General features: G+C 48.7%; 1 protein-coding gene across 2 annotated transcripts in view; it reads left to right on the top strand.

The window, feature by feature from the left end:
* Positions 1 to 21,567, top strand: part of LOC144723636 (spectrin beta chain, non-erythrocytic 1-like) — a 155,197-nt gene that overhangs the window by 65,573 nt on the left and 68,057 nt on the right. Inside the window, exons 1-2 of one of the 2 annotated variants that reach the window (XM_078602520.1) lie at positions 148 to 762; positions 15,584 to 15,735. In XM_078602520.1, coding sequence (XP_078458646.1) covers positions 663 to 762; positions 15,584 to 15,735 — 252 coding nt within the window. In that variant the 5' untranslated portion in view covers positions 148 to 662. Of the gene's footprint in view, positions 1 to 147; positions 763 to 15,583; positions 15,736 to 21,567 lie in introns of those variants that run through there. The other variant, XM_078602519.1, reaches the window with a different exon arrangement.

Below are 21,567 nucleotides of genomic sequence, written 5' to 3'. Positions count from 1 at the left end.
TGTCTCGCGAGGCGGGTTTCTCACCGTGCGCCCGACTCCGCGTCGCGCTCCGCGTCATGGGGCTGGCGCACCGCTGCAGCGGCAGCAGCGGCAGCAGCAGCAGCTGTCGGCGACTGTACGCATTAAATTTTTAACAAACGCCGTGGAAATTGCCTCTGCTAACAGCAACAACAAAACCCACCGGCACCTGCAGAGCATCAGCGTCGTTTTCTCCGTTGTGTGGTTTTTTTTATTTCCCGGCCGTGGTCGTGCTAAGGAAGAATTCGAAATCGGCTCCCAATTTGAATCTCTCGAGGTTTCTGCGTTTCCAATCGATCGTGGGGTTTCGTTCGGAAAAAAAGAGAGCGAGCGAGAGAGTGGGGGGAGCTGTGAGTTTGGTGGTCACGCCAGCATCCAACCCCCCCGTCACTGCCAACGGAATATTGCGACCCAGCATTTTGCATCTTGCGAAATGTGCCTTTGAACGGAGGAGGACCCCTTTCCAAGCAGAGGCGGTGGCAGCGAGATCGATTTACAACTATTATCATTTTCCTTTGCCTCGTCATCAACAAGAAGAGGGTACTTGATTTTCGCGGCAGCCCCCCCCCCCCCCGCTTGGAAGAGTCGAACGAAAGCAGCAGAAGGAGGTTGTTTGCGTGGGGGAGGAAAGACAGCTGTTCCCGATGGCTCTCACGGAGACCCTGCTGCAGAACTTTGAGTTTGAGTTTTCGCCGGCGCAGTACACGACCTCTCCCCTGGACGGGCGAGTCCGCCGCTTGCAAGGTACGCAGCTGCGGCTCCTCTAAAGGTCAAGCGAGTTGTCCAAGGGTTAAGCCTCGCGTTCCAGCTCAAAACAAAAAATATCCTGTGCAGGCGGGAAACTTTCACCCGTTATAGCGACGTCTTGCCTGGATTAGCCAACTAACTGGCAGTCGTTTTTACCACGTGTGTTTTTACGCGCGCGTGTCCGTGCGGAGCCTTACGCTCACGGACAAAGTCGCAATCTCTCCCGCTGCTTCACCTGATGCGGTGGGGCGATGCTCATCTCCATCGGCGCCCCCCCCCCCTGAGCCTGTGGTGGATATTCCACATTTCCATGGCGGGAGCTTTGTACGTCCCACAGGACGACCGTTGTCGACATTCCACTCGTTTTGTCCACTCCGGAGGGATGATGAGCCGAGTTGGAACCTGGGACATGAATTGAACTTGAACTCATTCTGACAGGGAGCTGAGAGCCGCTGCATCTTCAGCAGCATCGAGCGAATGTTGCAAGCATAGCCGACAGAGAGCAGTGCTGATAATTGCTTTAAGAAATTGCTCTGGGTGACTATAAATGATTGCTGCTCAGGGCCTCTCATTGCATAATCCAACCCTGTGTTTAAATCATGTATCCAGGTTTATTTAAAATATGTTGAATAAGATCAAGTATTGTATTGGTGCTTACAGCACCTTCCACCCCCATTATTTAGGAGGCAGTGCTCTTATCAATCACATCTGGTGAATCGGCGGGATTTGTTTTCATGCCTGACTGCGAGATGTTGACTACCTCGTCTGGTATACAGGAGGTCGTGGGTTCGATCCCGATCCTGACGCCTGTTGTATATTTGGAGTTTACATGTTCTCCCCTTGTTGGCGTCGATTTTTCTCCGGGTCCTCCGGTTTTTCCCTCCACATTTAGAAACGTGTAATTAGAGTATTTGGCTACTGCTATGATTCCCTTGATGATAAACCACTTTGTTGAGCTATCATTTGTGGCTAGGTCACTTCTGAAAAAGAGCTCAGTTGGCCTTTAATGGTAAAATAAAAAAAATCAGGTTCAATCAATTTCAAACTTTGCTTGTTTAAACAATTGCTGCTAGTAACGCAAATCAACAAAGGTACGAGGCCGCTAGACTTTTAAAAAGTTAATCTTAATGCAGAGACACAGAACAGAGGGTCATGTATTAATTACACTGTTGATCCTTTTCCCAAACAGTTTCTGCTGTCTAAAGTGAAACCTCTACAAATCATTGTTTAAATCACTAACTCACCGGCTTGGTCTGCATGGAACAGTATTTCTTCTTCTCATAATTACGTTTAAGCGGTTACATTCATCAATAAGTCACCATCCTGTCTGGTTTCCTTCTTCTCGGGTTCTAACCAGTGGGGCAACGACGTCGGTTCAATTATTTTGGAGAAAAAAACACGAGCAGGAATGTCGATGATGTACTTGTAAAAGCGATCGGGACTTAACGATACACGAACCCAACCGCCAATGCAACATGCAATCCGCAGAACACACGAGCTAAATTTGACTTTCTAAAAACAAGAATAGGGTTGCGTGGTCGTGGTTGTGGTCGCAACGATGTGCAGCTCGAATTGAAATTTTGCGGCCCATGAATTCCTCACATCGGCCAGTTGCAGGGATAACTGAAGGCACTGTGTGTGGGGTCACGCCGCACTTCTCCCCGGCTATTAATCGTCGTGATTTCGCGATTTCAGAACTTTACAGGAGGCCCTGGAGCGTCAATTTGTTTGAAAGGGGTGTGGGGGAGTGGTGTACACAAAGTCTGAGGGAAGGGGCACTTGATACAGTCATTGTAAAGCAAATTTTAAACGACTGCTTTATTACTTCATGGGACCTCCTTTGCCCGGATCAAAAAATGAGAATAGGTTTCCCCCCTTTTTTCTGGCAACAAAACAGCTGTGTTAGGATGTTAAAACACCAAACTGAAACCTTTTAGAAGGAATCATGTCTGCGTTAACCACAATGCTTGTGGTCAGAATGCAAACAAAGAAATTAGTTTCAAAGACAATGCATTTCTTATCAGAGTACGTTTTTTGTTTGCATTCTGAACACGAGTATTGTGGTTAATGCAGACATGATTCCTGGTAAAAGGTTTCAGTTTGGTGCTTTAACATCTTAACACAGCTGTTTTGTTGCCAGAATTAAAGGGGAAAACCTATTCTCATGCTTTATTACTGTTTACTTTTTTTATTTTACAAGGCAAGGCCCACTGAGCAAGAGAAGCTCTGTTTCAGAAGCGACTTGGCGATCACAAATGATATCCCAACGAAGGAGGATTATCGTCAAGTGCAAATTTACAACAGCCAAATACTTGAAAACGCACGTTTCTGAACGTGGACGCGGAGAAAAATCCACGAACTCACGATCTCCTGTATACCCAGCGAGGTAGTTAACATCTCGGCCACCACGGCGCAGCGTTAAACTGTCGAACGCGGAACAGAATTTCCCCAGTGAAATGAATGCGTGCTGTTCCCACGTCTTCGTGGTGTTTCTTTATGCACTCTGGTTTCCTCCCATCTGCAAAAACATTATTTTATTGGCCAAACATCTCGATCCTGAACCCTTCTGGATAAACAAATCATAGAATAATGTTATAGCATTTATAATGGCATTAATTCTTGACTTAAAGCTTTCGTGACTGCAGGAATTCATACTCTTTAGGTCTTTCGTTAAAGTCACGTAGATAGAAAAGTAATAAAATAATAATACAAATCACGAAGAAACATATTTTTTCCTGCCTCAGCAGTCTGCCTGCTGTATTTTTTCACCTGAAGACGATTGCTTGTGTTGTGATCGAAACGTCGTGATTTAGTATTTTAAAACATATATTTTTCTATCTATGTGACTTTACCGAAAGACCCAAAGAGTATAATGTTATTAATGTTATAACATTATAATATTATTGTAACAAATCATGTATGTCTTCTTGGTTCTTTCGGTAAAGTCACGTAGAATGGAAATAATAAAATAATAAAAATAAAACAATAAAACAATTCTCACGACGTTTCGGACACAACGCAAGCAGCCGTCCTCAGGTGAAGAACAGGTCTGTCAGAAAGACAGCGTCTGAATGAACACCACCAGGCTTGGCAGCGTATATTTAAGCTGTCTTTCTGACAGACTTGTTCTTCACCTGAGGACGGCTGCTTGCGTTGTGGCCGAAACGTCGTGAGAATAATTTTATTGGTTTATTTTTATTATTTTATTATTTCCATTCTACGTGACTTTACCGAAAGAACCAAGAAGATGAATCCCTGCAGTCACGAAAGCTTTAAATCGAAATCATTTATGCCTCGAGTTTCCTGGCTGGCTGCTGGCTGGGCTCCTCTCTACCCCAACAATAACTCGATTGGTCGTGGCTGCTGCGGGCCATTGCCACCGAAACTATCCGGGAAACTGGCTGAACAGGATTTGTTGCGTAACAAATAAACATTTTAAAACGAGTTGAAAGGGCGTGAAAGAAGTTTGGAAGGTGTATAATAGATATCGACATCGAGGAGGTGGGAGTAACAATGCAGAGAACTAACGCGGTTTATTCAAAATGTCTCCGAATTCTCAATGCGTGCTTCTGTGAATATAATTACTTTGCCAGAAAATTATTTAAATCCTGGAGAACGTAAAAAATAAACGTCATCTGTATTATCTTTCCATTTGAAAATGACAGCTGTCTGCTAATGCTCTGCTCGTAATCATAAAAATTGTATTTTAATTTTTAATTATGACCGAGGATAGAACGGAGGCCTGGCCACGTGGGAGCGAGCAACACAGCAGCCGATGGTATTTTTTGTAATTTTTAAAATGTTTCAAATAAATTATGGACGCGTTTTTACGAACGAAGAGGAAAGGGTTCGAGATGGCGAGGGTGTACGTGCGACGTGTGTTTTTACGTAGTGCACGCTCTGTAATGTATTATAACGGTTCACCTCTCCACTCATCGCTGTTCGACAAGGCTGCTAAAAGCGATTTGGTTGTGTGGTGGTGAGGGTCCGTTGTGAACGGTGTTCCGTTTGTCTCAATGCTCAAGTGAGCGAAAAGGCGGGCGGCTCATCTCTGAGCTCTTGGTGGCAATTCCACGTTCCCATGGAAGGTGGTGAGAAATTCAATAGTAAACAAATTATTTGGCGACACTGCTGCTGTTGTGGTGGCAGTGGTGCACAAGCACGATTGACAAAAAAACACCGCAACACACTCGTCAACAATACTGGGGCCTTAAAAAGAAAATCCTAAATAAAGTAATTCCCCGATTTACGTCTCCCCCTTGAACGTCCTTTTGCAAACACGTCGTCACTTTATTACGAACACCGCCTCGACCCCACGCTCACGTCGTTGACAGCACCGTCATCCGTCCTTTGTCGTTATCCGTCGCCTCTCAGCCTTCCCCTCCACCACGTGACGACCCTGCAAGTCGCTTCGAGTGACGTCGTTTTGACATTCGTCGTCGTCGCAACGTTCAGGAACGCATCCCCGTTGTAGCCGTGAACTATTGTACTTCCTCACCCGCACCTCAGATTAGCATGCTTGGCTACGTACGGTGCGAAAGAAGTTCAACATACGTACGTACATGACTGTAGTAGGTGAAAATTGTGGGCCGTGGCCCTGTGCAATGAAGAAGGCCATTGCCGATTTAAGGCGATGTTTACAGGAGGTCGTGGGTTTGATCCCTGACGCCTGATGTATCTTTGGAGTTTGCATGTCCCTCTTCCCCGTGGTCGCTGGGATTGTTCTCCGGGTCCTCCTGCTTTTCTCTCCGCATTTAGAAACACGCGTTGAGAGTATGATGGGTGCTATACATTGACACATCATGGTCGGCCACTTCGTTGGAGTTGCCATTTGTGGGCCGGTCGCTTCTGAAAAAGAGCTGCTTCGCTCGGTGGGTATTATCTGGTAACAATTTTTTTGTTTTGTTTTTATAATGATCATGAGCACGGGTTCTAAATCACGTGGCACTTGCAGTTCATTTAAAACAGATTTTATGGAAACTATTCAGTGCAATGAAACCAAAACGAATCGCGATTGGAATAATTAATGACGTGGTCAAAAAACATCGAACCAAAGATAGCCCTTTTCAAAAGTTGACAGCCCAGGGAAAACGTTGGCAGCCTTTCAAAGAAAAACGATCGCAACGCGTGTTTTTACCTAATTAAAAAACTTCGGCCATCAAAGCGAGCCGAGCACACCCTAGAATGGGCCTATCCGCGAATACGACGGGCGTCAACAATTTTCAAAAGCAAATTTCCAACCCGCGACGTGCTTTTCTCAGAGCGAGGTTTCTCGCTTACTCAGAGGACGGCGTTTTTTTAAATCTCGCCCGTCGCGTCTGCTAACAGAATCGGTGGGAAACGAAGTGAAGAAAATATCACAGGACAGGCGTAATGTACGGGTCGGCCACCGTGAGCGAGTGTGAATGCTTGAATGCGTGTCTGTGTGTGTGTCTGTGCATGTCTGTGGGTCTGTGTGTGTCTGTGTGTGTGCGTGTCTGTGTGTGTGTCTGTTATAGGTGGGGAGCGGTAGTGTAGCGGTTATCACTTTGCGCTACGAGTTCGATTTCCACTCACGGCCAACACCGCTGACGATTATCTCAACCATTCCTGGGCCTCCCCTAGGTTGACTCAGCCTCAAATGAGTACCTGGTGCGGTGTGTAAACATCACCACTGGGGAGACAAAGGCGGCTGCGTGTGGCACTGGCCACCCACCTCATCGTGTGCTATTTGCTGGCCTTCATAGGTGCTCGCTAACAGCACTTGCCCCAACAGTCTGTTAAGGCTACACGGGGCATCTTCGTCTTTGTGTGACCCTGCTTCTGTGAGCGAGGCAGGCATCTCCCTTCCACCTGAGAGACTGTGCTTGTGAAATGAGTCCTGTCCTCTCTTGCTCCACTGAGCCCATGAGCAGTGGAGGCCTGTGGAGAGACAAAAAAAAAGAATAACCGTCGGGAAATAATAAATAAATAGACTCAGAAGCAAGTCGTGCTGCATGATGAATTTTTCATTGCAGACGTTACGAGCATTAACCCTTTGTTCGCCAGCTCGGTTTAATTTCTTAATTCGTTCTTTGTAAAGGAGCAGTGGTTCCCAACCTTTCTGTACGTATGTGCGGCGAACTTCTTTCACACCGTACGTAGCCAGCCTTGCTCATCGGAGGTGCGGCGCTTTTTCCCTGGTCTCAGACTCTGGATCGGTTTTCGCACTTCGGACAGATGGCAACGTCAGCCAGTCACTCACAACGGGGTGGGCTACTTCTTCCAATAATTGAGGCACCGCGGTCACGGGCAGTGGGCGAACCCTCAAAAACGTTTCGCGGACAATTTATTCAAATCGTCGTGCACCGCAACAGATTCTGCGGTGCACCTGGGTGGCGCCTTGCGGACCCGCAGGCTGAGAGAACCACTGCTCACTCTCGAAGGTGAAACTTGCGATGTCGGCGGGCGACTCGCAAGTGGTGGAGGACGCGTGTCATTTGACCTTGTCAGGGTCACGGCTGACCGCACCCAAGCGGAGGAAGCGTTAGGAGGGTTGAGGGCTTTAACGCAGCAGTGGCAGCGGCAGTGCCACGGCCTTTCCCCGCCCCTACAGGACAACTGTGAAAAAGTGCTTTATACCTCATCGGATTCCTCCCGTCTAAATAAATATTTTGATTCTGCTATTCCCCCCACTGCCACCACCACCCGCTTCTGCGCATAAATGCACGCGCACATGCGCACACACGCACGCGCGCCCTCCGCCGACGGAGTTAACTTTGGCGGAAAAACATTTGTTGTGACATCCTCGTTGGGCTTTTCCCTAACGAGAGAGGAGCACGCGTGCCAGGCCACGTGTGCTCGCACACTGTGACGGTTACCGATGATAAAGCCTTGGCATTGGGCAGTGGCGGCGTCAGCAGTGACCGGATTAATCGATAAGCTGCGCGCTAAGAGCCCCTCTGTCCTCAGAGGACAAAAGGTGGCCGGGCCCATATTATTTAGCCGGTTGTTGTGTGTTTTTTTGTGGGGGGGCCAGGGGGGGGGAGTGCTTCTGGTTTGTGTCTCGACTCAGGGAACGTAATTGATTTATTGATATGGAATGTTAAAGAATGTATGGGGTTATGGATTGAATGTCAAAGCAATTACGGTTAACAACGGACGTGCCCTGCAATTCCTCCTCGGTGTGCTTTGAGACTCTGGTGAAAGATGTTTTAAAATATAAATAAATACATATTAATATTTAAATAACACAAAAACGAAAGCATGGGTGATATGACCTTGTGGGAATACCTTCCGGCATTTTAAAGCCATCGCAACGGAACACGACACACAAAAGTAGTGTGGAGCATAATTTAATCTGTATTTACGCGACACAGAGAATGTACACTCCACAGAAATTAACAGAAAATACGTGGCCGGCTGGCAATGTGGTTAAAGTACGTGACATACGAGTGGAAAGTTCCGAGTTTAATTCCCGGTCGGCCCGAGGTTCGCTTTGTCTGTTGTTGACGAAACGAGTACTGCATTCTGGGCACTCAGAAATGGCATTGTTAATGGGTGGCCCCTGCCTTTGCCATAGGAATGTGGAATGTCCACCATTGGCTGAGGGCTGTAAAACATGACATCCACTCTTCCTCGTGCTCATTTGAAAGGGAAACCACTTTGGGGTGAACAATAAGACGAATTAAAATGTTTCACCACTGATGTATGACTCATTCAATAATTGAATAATTCAGGCATGTATTTAATTGATTTATCTGGGGGTGATGTGCTGTGCCTAAGAGCAGCGGTGGCATGGTGGTTAGCACACTGCACAATGAGCTGAGTCGCCCAAGTTCGATTCCCAGGTGTGGCTCACGTTAGCTGTGAGTGACGTTTAACTGGCCCTGGGCTCCATTTTCAACCAATCCACAACGACCAGCGTGCTAAATTTACTCCCTCGACCAAAATGTGCGGCGAGGCCTCTATTCAGCAGTGGATAGACACGTTCTCTAAATTACTGTTATTTTTTTTTTTAAAGTCTGGTGCATAAGTCATTCCACAACAGTTAATTGCTTTCCCAGTATTAATCGTGAACACTTCACTGCAACGAGTCCAGTGTTTCAGTTTCAGTTTCATGTATTAGGTGTATCCCTGTGAGCCATGCGGCTCTTGACTCGGGTGCAACCGCAACAAAACAAAAACGTGAACAAGAAACATCTTAAAGTGACTACACGCAAAAAATCCAGGAAAAAACAGCAAAGTCTTCAAGAAAAAACAACGTATTTCAACGGTTCATACCCGAGACCTGCTTGTGTGTGTGTCTCATATGTGCGGTTGGAAGCGATCGCCCTCCAGCAACAACGGAGGGCAGAGGAGCAACGCTCACAACAACGAGCGGAGCTCCGGGTGGCTAAACACAGCAAGTTAGCACGGTAGGGGGCACAGGTGGTGCCAGTCATCTCAGTCATTCGACCCATGGCACTTGGGTCTGTTCCGTGACCTCCTGCCAGCGGGTGTTCGACACTTCACGTGGCCTTAACGTGCACATAGCCTGGCACAAGCGCCATGGTGACGTCACCGCCAGTTAGTGGTGAATGGCGGTTCTTGTTTATATGTGCGGTGGCACAATGGTGAGGGGTAGTGGAGCAGTTGGCGTGCTGCGCTACGAACCCGGCGACCCGAATACGATTTCTGCTCATGACCAATAACAGCGGCGAATATTTCAACTGGTCCTGGGCCTCCCCAAGGTTGACTCAGACTAAAATGAGTACCTAGTGTGCTGTGTAAAAACATCACCATCGGGTGTGGTGCTGGCCACCCACCCCCTCGTTTTCCATGCCAGCCTACATCGTACTCGAATTGTAAATGTTGTGGGTTTACTTTCCAACACACCGGTGTGCTGAACCAGTAACTAATTGGAATCTTTTCTTTACGTGACAAACTTTACTGATTGGCAGTGTCGGGTAGTGGTGGGTTTAACGACACTTTTATATTTCTATTTAAAGCTTTCGTGACTGCAGGGAGTCATCTTCTTGGTTCTTTCGGTAAAGTCACGTAGAAGGGAAATAATAAAATAATAAAAGTAAAACATAATAAAATAATTCTCACGACGTTTTGGCCACAACGCAAGCAGCCGTCCTCAGGTGAAGAACAGGTCTGTCGGAAAGACATCGTGAGATTTATTTTATTATGTTTTATTTTTATTATTTTAGTATTTCCCTTCTACGTGACTTTACTGAAAGAACCAAGAAGACACTTTTATATTTACGTCCCTAATTTCGCCAATGAAATGAACACTGGTTCTAAGTGGACCTCTGTCGTGTATGGGTAGCACGCCCCGCGGAGGACTGGCCTATCTGACCGAACGTGCCGTCGACCCGCCGAGGACGCCAGAAGTCATCGCCTTGCTTCTCGCGTGCCACAAACAGGCCTTCCGGACTTCGTAGCCGTTTGGGGGGGGCGGACACACGTGACCCACGACCGCCGTCGCTCGGACCGCGGAGACGAGGCCAGTGTCGCTCAGCATGGAGGCGGCGCCGCCGCCGCGCCCTCGTGCCAGGAAACCCGAGACGAGGATTCGTCCGCCCGCTCCGCAAACGGTCGATGCCGCGGCCATGTTTTTAGCTGAGCAGAGGCCAATATTTCTGAATTAGCAACGCGTTAAGAAAATTTATGGAATGTCCCTCAACTGTGATGGATGCACCCGACACAATCTGGTTATACAAAGTTAAATAAAAAAAAAACGAGCAAACTACGATTCCACAGGCCTTATCCCACCACTCTAACTTAAGTAAAATATTGATTTATTATGGTAACATCAGCAACCTACTTGCTGTTTTTCCATTTTGAGGATACTTTACAACCCTACAAGTGGTATGTCACTAATATAAATAGGTCGCGAAAGCCTACGTGTTAAACTGAAATTAGGGACGTAAAATGTGTGCCGTAACCTGTCCAATTGATAACTATCTCGCCTGGTTTTCAGGAGGGTTAGGGTTCAATCCTGAGTTTTCATGTTATCCCCATGGTCACATGGTTTTTTCTCCACATGCGTACCGTGGTGAGGAGAGGAGGGCTGATGCATTCTGGAATTTGGGGAATCCTGCCATAGTTTTTATGGAGTGCTCTAGCCAATAACATCTGGTAAGCCAGCAACATCTTGTTTGCTTGCTTAAACAAATGCTCATGGATAATTGTTTGACAAATGGAAAATAAAAAAAACTCTCTAGTCATGTGCGACTGTGGTCATCCAGAACAAACCGTACAATGTCTATCGACGCAACGCCCCGGTCCACAAATACGAAGGAGACATCACAGCGATGCCACTCTGCTGCTGCTGACGCAGTTTTCTGGCTTGATCACCTGAATGTGACATTGTAGTCGTTGCTCTGCATCTACATCAGCAGCCGTGGGAAAGAAGATTTATCGTCCAGAAATCCAATAGGCCGGTGACTAAACATTTTTAAATTTGTTTTTGGAAGTCTGTATATTTATCTCATTACCCATAATGCCTTGAAACAATGCACGAGTTTCCTGTATACTCAGGTCATTAGCGCAGTTTCTTCAGTTTGATAGGAGTGGGATGGGCGGTGGTGAGTGACGTTGCTTTTAGCCGAGCCCGCGTTGGAGCCACTGCTGTATTTGGCCACTTCATGGAGGAATGGCCAAACTTTTGGGAGCGCTGTCCGCAGGAGGATGGCACTTACAACGCGCGCCGTTCTGGATGTTTACATTGGGGCCAAATTCAGCCGCTACGTTCCAGGTTCAACCGCCATAATTTGTCCCCGATGAAAATGTTTGCCCAACATTAATGATAATCACAGCAAAAAAAATTGCAGCAATTGGATAACAACATCAGGAAAAAGTTCAATGGATTGTTGCATCTGTCAAGGCTCTTGAGAGAGATGGCGACAGCTTGAGGGGGGTGGGCAGGAGGGGGGGGGTGGGGGAGTCCTTCCTTCATCCAGCAGTGGATAAGATGATGGCCGGTGATCACGATGAATCTTTCGAGCACTGGGTGGCACTCGGGGTTCGTCGTTGGGATTGATTCATCGATCGTTCGCCCCCTGGCCGGAGGTGGAAATTCCACATTCATATGACGGGGGACGGGGTGGGGGCGGGGCGTCAGGATTAACTTAACCCAACCCACATTGACCTCTCACAAAGGCGTGCAGCCGAATAAAGTGGTGCTCATTTTATTGGGGGGGGGGGGTGTAGTGGGGGTGGGTGCGGAGTGGTGCGCTGAACTATGATCCCCGGCGACCCGAGTTGGCTCGCTGGACGCGGCTAACCTCAGTGGCGAGTGATATCTTCACCAACCTTGCCCCCTCCCCCCTCCCAAGCCTGCACTCACCATGGTGACGCGTTTGTTTGGACCATACTTCTCCGCGCTGGTCGGTGCGCCGTTGGCGAAGGGGGCGACCTCAGGTATCGCCGCTGGCGTTATCCACGGCCACGAGTCGAACTCGGCTCTCGCCGGGTTCGTAGTGCCAACCCCCTGCATGCAACAACCATGACTCGAGGAATGAATTCTCAACGTCTGTATGTCTTGGCCATTGGGAATCGACTCATCGTCACGTCGCGTACTCACCGCAAGGAAGCCGCTGGAGCTATGCACTTTTAAATCTAGATTGAGACCTAATTTCTTGACGACTGAATTTTTGTGTTCAGTTTGTTGTCCTTTTTCCCCCCTGCACCTCCGCTTGGCTACGTACGGTGCGAAAGAAGCTCAACGTGCACGCGCACAATGCTGCGAAGCAGCAATGCTCATTGGAATGCGCCTGCTCGCGTTCGTACCGCGCACCGCGCGTGTGACGCAAATGGCAGAGAATGAAAAACAGCAACGCGCAGAGAGCGGCCGCGCTGCGCCAGCCAGCCGCGCATCAGTTGCGCAGTGAAGTAAGACCGCCCTTCGCCAGCCAACCGCACCCCCCGTGCGCCTGGACAGCCCCCACCGCCCCCCCCCATCTCGCCGCTCCAACGCGTCGTGCACGCCCGATACTCCCTCCTCCTCGTCCTCCTCCTCCTCCGCCACCCCCTGCCACCCTGCAGCACCTTCACCGCAGAGAAGCGCAGCGCTGCATTGCAGTGGAGCTCCTGGGCGCGGCTGCGATCCCCTCTTTCCCCTGACCCCGCCCACCACCCTCCCCCCCACCACCGCTCCGCCCGACCCATTGAACGCGCGACGTTGGGTCAACGTTGGGTCAACGTTGGAATGCGGTTGTAACCGTTGAAGTTGGCCCCGACGTTCCGTGTTTACTGGGAGACGCGCTGCTCGGGTCCACCGCTCAGTCGGCACCTCGCGTTGCCCTCCATGAACCCTCTTCCCATCCGCTCCGTTCTCTGTTTCCATTCCCCATGCGCAGGGCTGACAAGGAGCTCAATGTTGCCCATTGTGTTGCACCATTAATCCGGTCGTGCGAGCTCGCTCTGGACTTGCATCACAGGCCGATAGAAATCTGCGGAATCCGTGCCCGCGTGACAACAATGTTTTTCACCTTGTCGTGGATTTTATTTTTCCTCCTCCTGCTGCCGCTGCCGCCAATTGTAATTTGTTATTCTCGGCCATCGTAAAACCCACAAATCTGCTTGGCACAGCCTTCTCATCTGAGCTTCCACGGAATGGTTATGATTACTAAGCTGGTGCAGGAGGCATCGAAGAGGCTTGGCTTTCTTTTCCACGCCGAAGCCTTCTCTGACTCTGCGTGGCCATTACCACGACCATACCAACTACAGAGCCAAACGCTGGAATACTGTGGCGTTGCCAGCATCACGCGACATCCATCCTTGTCGTTCACATCTGGGGCAGAGGTCGCAACCGGATACCCGATACCCGTACCCTACCCGATACCCGGCTACCCGTACCCGGCCAGGTACGGGTACGGGTACCCGTTTGCGACCCTGGTGCAGCCGGGTACGGGTACGGGTAGGCCGTGAGTCACTGGTGAGTAACCGTTTGTCACTCATTTCGGGTAGGGTACGGGTAGGGAACGGGTACCCGTACCCGGCCGGTACCCGTACCCGGCCGGGTACGGGTACGGGTACCCATTTGCGACCCTGGTGCGGCCGGGTACGGGTACGGGTAAGGAATCAAAACCCGTTTGCGACCTCTGATCTGGGGTGGAGGCGCCCTCCTTGCTAACCTCGCTGCACTGCATAGAATGTAACGCAAAGCCGCAGTCAGGTTGAGTGGTGACCCCAGGGACCACCAAGTCACTGCGGTCACTCGCTCACCGGCGGTCAGTCGCCTCCTCGTTACCCTGCTACCGTCACGGCCGAGGTTTGGTTCGCCCCGTGAGCTTCACTCTTTGTTTTCCCGTCACCGATGTTGAGGTCTCACTTTTCTGGACTCTTTTTTGGTGGAGGTGGGATCGCAGGGGGGCGAGGTGGGGGGGCGTGGGGGAGTCGAGTGGGAGGGAGACAATGGGGGCAACCACCCCACACCCTAAAATTAAAACATTGATCACAGCGATGATGAGAATAATCATAATTCCGACGATCATTATAAAACGATGTTGGTCACAGCGATGGATATGACGATAATGATGTTGGTATGATTATTATGATATGATTATGAATAAGATCTTGTATGCATGTTGAGCTTCTTTCGCACCATACGTAGCCAAGCGTGCTAATCGTCACCAGTTATATTGATAATAATCACTCGTGGTGATATTAACCGCGGACAAAATTGTTAACATGTCCAGCAATAACACGGTGGCCTTAAAAGAAACAAAATAAATACAAACGGTGACATTTAGAGCAATGGTCAACGGCCCTCCTTCCTAACGCGTTGGGTTATTTTGTTATTCGTGCTCGTGCACCACTGCTGACGCAGGATCATCGCCAAACATGAGCCGTCAAGCATGCGACGATGATTCACTTGGCAATACACGCGTCGTGCTGCGTAATGGCCCATCACGTCGATTACGTTCACGACGTATACGTCGTGAACGTAATCGACTCGCTTACAGCCCACAGCCAATAGCGGGCGCCCCATTTCACGGTTTTCCGATTACACTGGTCAACAAAAAAAACCATTTTTTTCTGGCCTGGACTTTTGCAGCTGTTTTAGACTAATTTCAGGGTGCTGATTCCAAATCTGATCTCAGATTTGCTCTATCACATCTAATTTTTATGCTATTGGCATACCCCATTTTCATTGATTTTACCCGAAATTAACTGTCACTTATGATTGCAAGTTGTTGCGAGTCACTGACTGCTTTAGTGTTAAAATATGGTGCTGTATTTTTAGGATAGTGTGTTTATAATATAATTTTAAGTAGATATCCACATTTATTTAATATTTTTCTTCCGCAGTTTTTATTAAAAATGCAATATTTGATATCTCAAAAACCTGATGTGATAGACAAAAACTGATGCCAGATTTGGAATCAGCACCCCAAAAATTACCTTAAAACAGTTGGAATACCTTATACCAGAAAAAGTGTGTTGACCAGTGATCACGGTTCACTACGTGTGGTGCGAAAGAAGTTCAACATACGTACGTAGAATGGGAACCGATTTTTTTTTTATTATCAATTCACGAGCTACATTTCGTAACAATTCATTGAATCGCAAAGAGGGCAACTCGCTGGGAGCTTAACAACCGAGGTGACGATGACGATGTTGCTGACAATATCGATAACGGTGATGGCGATGCTGATAGTATTGATAAAGGTGATGGTGATGGCGATGAGGACGGTGATGACGATGGTGTCGGCGACGATGATGGCGATGCTGAAAGCGACGGTGATGACGACGGTGATGGCGAAAATTATGGCGACGATGATGGCGACGGTGATGGTGACGGTGATGGTGACGGTGATGTGCGAATGCCCCCCCCTCCCCCGCCCTCTCTGCGCCTTTGCCCCAGACGAGCGCGAGGTCGTGCAGAAGAAGACCTTCACCAAGTGGGTGAACTCGCACCTGGCTCGCGTCTCGTGCCGCATCAGCGACCTGTACCTGGACCTGCGCGATGGACGCATGCTCATCAAGCTCCTCGAGGTTCTGTCCGGGGAGAGGCTGGTGAGATGGCTCGTTCGTTCGTTCGGTCGTTCGTTCGTCCTGACTCGGCGCCAGTGTGGCCACCACTGGGCTAAAGCGGCTCTGTTACGAGGACGGCCACAGTCCAACGCCGTTGCAGTTCCGTAGAGTCACGTGGAGATCCGTCGAGTTGCACAGAGATCCCGCGGAGTTACGCAGAGATGCACCGAGTCCACCGAGAGACTGAAATTTGGACTTTATTTCCGCTGGTGAGACCCATCGAGCTAAACAGCTCTGTTATCTTTGTTTTACTGGAAATCCGTGACAAAAACAGAGATGCATGGCTCAACGGATTCCTCCAGTCGAAATAAGGAATCTGATTCTGATGCACGGGTGACCACAGCCCCCCAAACATTGACAGTGGTGGCAGTTACAGGACACTGCAGGGTGGCAGTGTGCAAACTAAAAAGAGCAATAGCAGAATCTTGTCTTAATGAGATTTACATAGCGTCTTTACCTAGGCGCTTTACAGCAACTATAGAATTGTACATAGCATGATGATGATTTCAAATGAAGAATTGTGTCATTGTAGTTTTGATGCAGTAAAACAAGAGGGATTGATAAGGAGGGGTTGGGAGCGGCCTGGTCGTAGTTTGGGGGGGGGGGGCTGACAGAAAGCTGGGGGGCTGAAAAGTAATCAGGGGACATTGCATTGGGAAGACAAAGGGGGACGGGGCAGGGCTGGAGCCATGAGGGAGAAGGGGGGACACCGAATGATTGTCCTTTATATTTTATCAACGCATTCCAACTAAAATTGAAAGCGTTGATCCATTCGCGCTTTCTGTCTCTATATCTATCCATCTGCTCTTCTGTTCGTAAAGATGAGCCAAGTGTGAACAAAAACTCGGCTAATGAAGGTTGCGTTGCTATATGGGACTTTCCCTGTTGAAAACTGATCGAGTTTTTCAAGAGGGTTGCCCAGACAAAATAACAATCACTGAAGGGAACCCCCCACTTTGCCATCCTGGCCCTGCCAGCCACGGCAAAGTCCTCTCAGCAGGAGCCACCAGGGGAGCCGTGGTGGCCAGATGTTAACTACCTCGCCCTGTACGCAGGAGGTCGTGGGTTCCATCACCAAGCCTGACGCATGTTGTATATTTTGAGTTTGCGTGTCTCTCTCTCTCACCGTGGTCGCGTAGATTTTTCTCCGGGTCCTCCAGTTTTCCCCTCTCCATTTGTAAATGTGCGTTTTGAGCATTTGGCCGCTATCAATGAGCCACTTCGTCGAGCTATCATTTGTGATGCCCAGGTCGCTTCTGAAGAAGAGCTCCGTAGCTCAGTGGGACCCTTACCTGGTAAAATGAAAAAGAGTAAGTAGTTGAAGAGAGTAGTTTCTTCGCTCACTAAACCGTTCCGGAGACAAGCTCGTGCTGGAAGGAGCTTCGCAATCCACGTGCAATGAATGCGTGGCTTTTAATTTCCTAGTTGAGTTGTTATCAAACAATGAAACAAGTTTGTACATCGTGCCCAAGGAACCGAGCCGTGTGGCTCTTTCTTTAACATTTCATTGACCTTGGAGATTTTTTTTCTCAGGGTGTGGAAAAAATAATAATAATAATAATAATGTATTAATGCTGCGAATAGTTAGCATTGCTGAAAATCTTGATTACGGATGGTGGATCTATATTTGTCGTGGGTGGTGGCTGCAACCATGCGGGTGCTTTAAATGGGATAAATTTGGAGATGTGTATTTTTGAAGTGGGCTGGCATTCCGTGGCATGACTTCTCCAGATAGGAGATGGGCCATGCTGCCGTGTGCACGTGCGTGTCTGTGTCGTGTAGCGGTTAGCGCTACGCTGCACTACGAACCTGGCGACCCGGGTTCGATTCCTGCTCACGGCAAACACCAGTGACGATTATCTGAACTGGTCCTGGGCCTCCCCTAGGTCGACTCAGCCTCAAATGAGTACCTGGTGCGATGTGTAAACATCGCCGCTGGGGAGACAAAGGCGGCCGGGCGTGGTGTTGGCCACCCACCCCCTCGTGTGCCGTGCCGTGCCGGCCTTTATAGGTGCTCGCTAACAGAACTTGCCCCTACAGTCTGTTAAGGCTATACGGGGGATCTTTGTCTTTTTTGTCTCTGTGTGTGGGGTGCGGTAGCGTCGCGGTTAGCGCGCCACGCTCTGAACCCAGAAATCCGGGTTTGATTCCTGCCTCGCGGCCAACATTGACGACGATTATCTCAACAACTCCTGGGTCTCTCCTAGGTCGACTCAGCCGTAAATGAGTATACCTGGTCTAGTGTGTATAATATCAGAACTGAGGAGACTGAGGAGACAAAGGCGACCGGGCGTGGTGCTGGCCACCCAACCCCTCGTGTGGCGTGCCAGCCTGAATAGGTGCTCGCTAACGGCACTCGCAACAACGACCCGAGTTAGCACACAGCCTCATGAACTCTGTGGTCTGAGTTGCATTCCTAGCCTTGACTAGCAGTGACAAGTGGTATCAGAACTTGTTCTGATCCTCGTCTAGGTTGACTCAGTGTAAAGTTAGCACCTGCTATGGTGTGTTAACAACAAAATCTCACAACGGGTGTGGTTATGATCACACTACCATGGTTACTCTTCCCATGGACTCTGAACGTGGATTCCTCCACCCGCAGTGAAGACCTGGACAACCACACTGATAGTCTCGTCTCATCCACCACAACCGTCTTTAACCACCACCACACTGCGGGTCACAACAACACACTCACTAACCCACTCACTCATCCACTCACCCACTCACTAACCCACTCACTCACCCACTCACTCACCCACTCACTCACCCACTCACTCACCCACTCACTCACCCACTCACTCACCCACTCACTAACCCACTCACTCACCCACTCACTCACCCACTCACTCACCCACTCACTCACCCACTCACTCACCCACTCACTCACCCACTCACTCACCCACTCACTAACCCACTCACTCACCCACTCACTAACCCACTCACTCACCCACTCACTCACTCACCCACTCACTCACCCACTCACTCACCCACTCACTAACCCACTCACTCATCCACTCACCCACTCACTAACCCACTCACTCACCCACTCACTCACCCACTCACCCCACTGCAGCAATAACAACAACCGCCATTCGCCACTAAGTGGCGCGACGTCACCACGGCACCAGTGCCAGACCAGGTGCACTTTGAGGCCACGTGAAGTGTCGAAGGCTCGCTGATATGGGCTGACCGACTGAGACGGCTGGCAGACCCACCAGCTGTTCCCCCCACTGTGCCAACTTGATGCATTTTAGCCGCCTCCAACTGCCCAGTAGCATCCTTCACGAGCCTCCTCCATGGAGGCCGACTTGGATCATCATCACGATATATGGGCAGAGAGCCGGTCGGTGTCCACTGCACAGCTCGTCATTTTATTTTCACTTTCCTCTGTCTTGTGCCAATGTGTTAAAGCAGTGCCATATCTTTCCTGCGCCAATCGCTCGTATCCGTCAAGACATCCTCTGTTAGGTCTTCCTCTCTTTCCGGTTCCTTCCATTTTTCCGAACAACAGAGTTTTCAGACTTGAATGCAAAGCCATATACAGTACTAGCTGTACTACCCCGGCTTCGCCCGGGACTTGGATCCACCACGCCCGGCCGCCTTTGTCTCCCCAGCGGCGATGTTCACACACCACACCAGTTACTCGTTTGAGGCTGAGTCGACCTAGGGGAGGCCCAGGAGCGGTTGAAATAATCGTCACCGCTGGTGGCCGTGAGCGGGAATCGAACTCGGGTCGCCAGGTTCGCAGCGCGGCGCGCTAACCGCCACACTACAATGCGTTACGCTCCCACATGCGCGGGTCACATGACAGATTTGACGTCACAGCTCACTTGCCGTGCAAAAAATATATACATTATTGAGCTCCCCCCCCCCCCCAAAAGTGTATTTTCATTTTTTTTTGCATGGTGTGCAGTCTGGAAAGTACCCACATGGCAAATTTCCAGTTTGTTGCATGTCGGGAAGTACGCTAAACATTTTGAACAGACACACATAATCACAACTTTGCCTTTTATATATCTGGAGATAAACATCAGTAGTGGCTACGATGAAAACCCAGCATGGGCCTCTTTTTAGATCAACTCAGACTGAAATGAATTTACGACTGCATGGTGTGCACTTCAGGGGGTCTACGCATTGCTTGGTGCTGAGCACACCGCCCCTGCCTCAATAGGTGCTCGCTAACAGGACCGGACCCAGGAATGCACGTGGCCTCACGGGAGGTTTATTTCGCTATACGTACAGAAACAAATATTGAAGTTTAAGAATGCATACGTATATACTCACAATCCCCGGGGAAATAGTATGTTCAATACGCATTCAAATTGTATACATTTAAAATACCAAAAGGATATAACGTAAATAACTTGAGTGAAAAAAATAAATGCAGTTGATGTTTTTGACAGAAATGAAACGCTTCAGTCGGTAAAGGTGCATCCCTGCAATATCCGTCTCATGCCACTGCTGGCAGAAGGGCCTCCACTCGAGAGAGCTCTGGAGAACCTCTCGGGGGTATTTTGGCCTACTCCTCCACTCTCGTCCTTAGGACCCTTCAGTAAAGCCCGGGAAGCCGAACCATTAACTTCTTTTTTTTGGTTTAACACGAAGGCTTTCACGACCAATAACCCAAAGACATATATTTTGCTTGCTTTTATTTGACGCTGCAGACATCAAATCGGCGTTCTCCTCCCATCGTGCCTTAAATAAACGTGCGGCCTTTCGTAGCAGGCGAGTTTAAAATCCCTCTCCCGTGCCTCCTCTGACCTCTCTACCTGGCATGTGGCCTTCTCGCTGCCCTCTCCCTTGCATCGCATAAACTTCCCGGCCATTTCTTTCTTTCCCCAGATATATTTGTGTCGGACGTGTTTAGCCACTGCTCGTGAAATGTGGTGCACGCCGAGGGAGCGTCTTTCTTTCCTCGCCACGGTGGCGAGATGTTAACTCCCTCGCCTGGTATGGGAGGAGGTTGTGGGTTCGATCCCGATCTTTCTACCTGTGGAGGCGTGGATTTTATCTCCGGGTCCTCCGGTTTTTCCTTCCACATTGAGAAACATGCATTTAGAGTATTTGGCTGCTATACATTTCTACGTGATAAGCCACTTTGTTGAGCTATCATTTGTAATCGCCAGGTCGCTTCTGAAAAAGAGCCACACAGCTCATTGTGCCTTACCTGGTAAAATAAAAACTAGTTTAGTTTTCAAATTGTCTTGCTGTGGATTTCACACCTGATGACGATTACTTGTCTTGCAGTCGAAACGTCGTGAGAATTTTATTGTTTTATATTTTTATTATTTTATTGTTTCCCTTCTACGTGACTTTACCGAAAGAACCAAGAATATAGTTTAGTTTAGTTTTTGATTCGCCACCAGCTGTGTGGCTTCACTTAATCAGTATGCTGCTCGTGGCACTCTGTTAAATGGATACACATTTTGGTTAAATGTTTTGGGGTTTTCTTATCACTATGTCTCATAGGTCACCTTGAGACCAGAACAATGTGTGTGGTTTTTGAATCGCACCCTCGCGGGACATTGAGTCCTGTGTCTGGTTTAATGAATTGAACATTTAAAAAAAAATGGACTTCTAAGATAAATTGAAAAGCTGACATTTCAAGAATGACATTCAAAATGTGCTTTTTTAAAATCGATGCAGACTCTGTGAAATCATGTTTAGATTATCTTTTTTTTGTGCGCGTGTGTATGCATGTTTTTTTTTTAAGATTCATACTACACGGTCCATGATGGATTCTTCTAAATGAGTTTCATATTTTTACGGCATTGCTTTCATGCCAGATACCTTTTAAAGTATTTAATCGCGGCG

This window comes from Lampetra planeri, chromosome 18 (genome assembly GCF_965212315.1).
Source record: "Lampetra planeri chromosome 18, kcLamPlan1.2.h2, whole genome shotgun sequence".
In the NCBI taxonomy this organism is placed as follows: Eukaryota; Metazoa; Chordata; class Hyperoartia; order Petromyzontiformes; family Petromyzontidae; genus Lampetra; species Lampetra planeri.
This window is presented reverse-complemented; position numbering and strand designations above follow the sequence as displayed.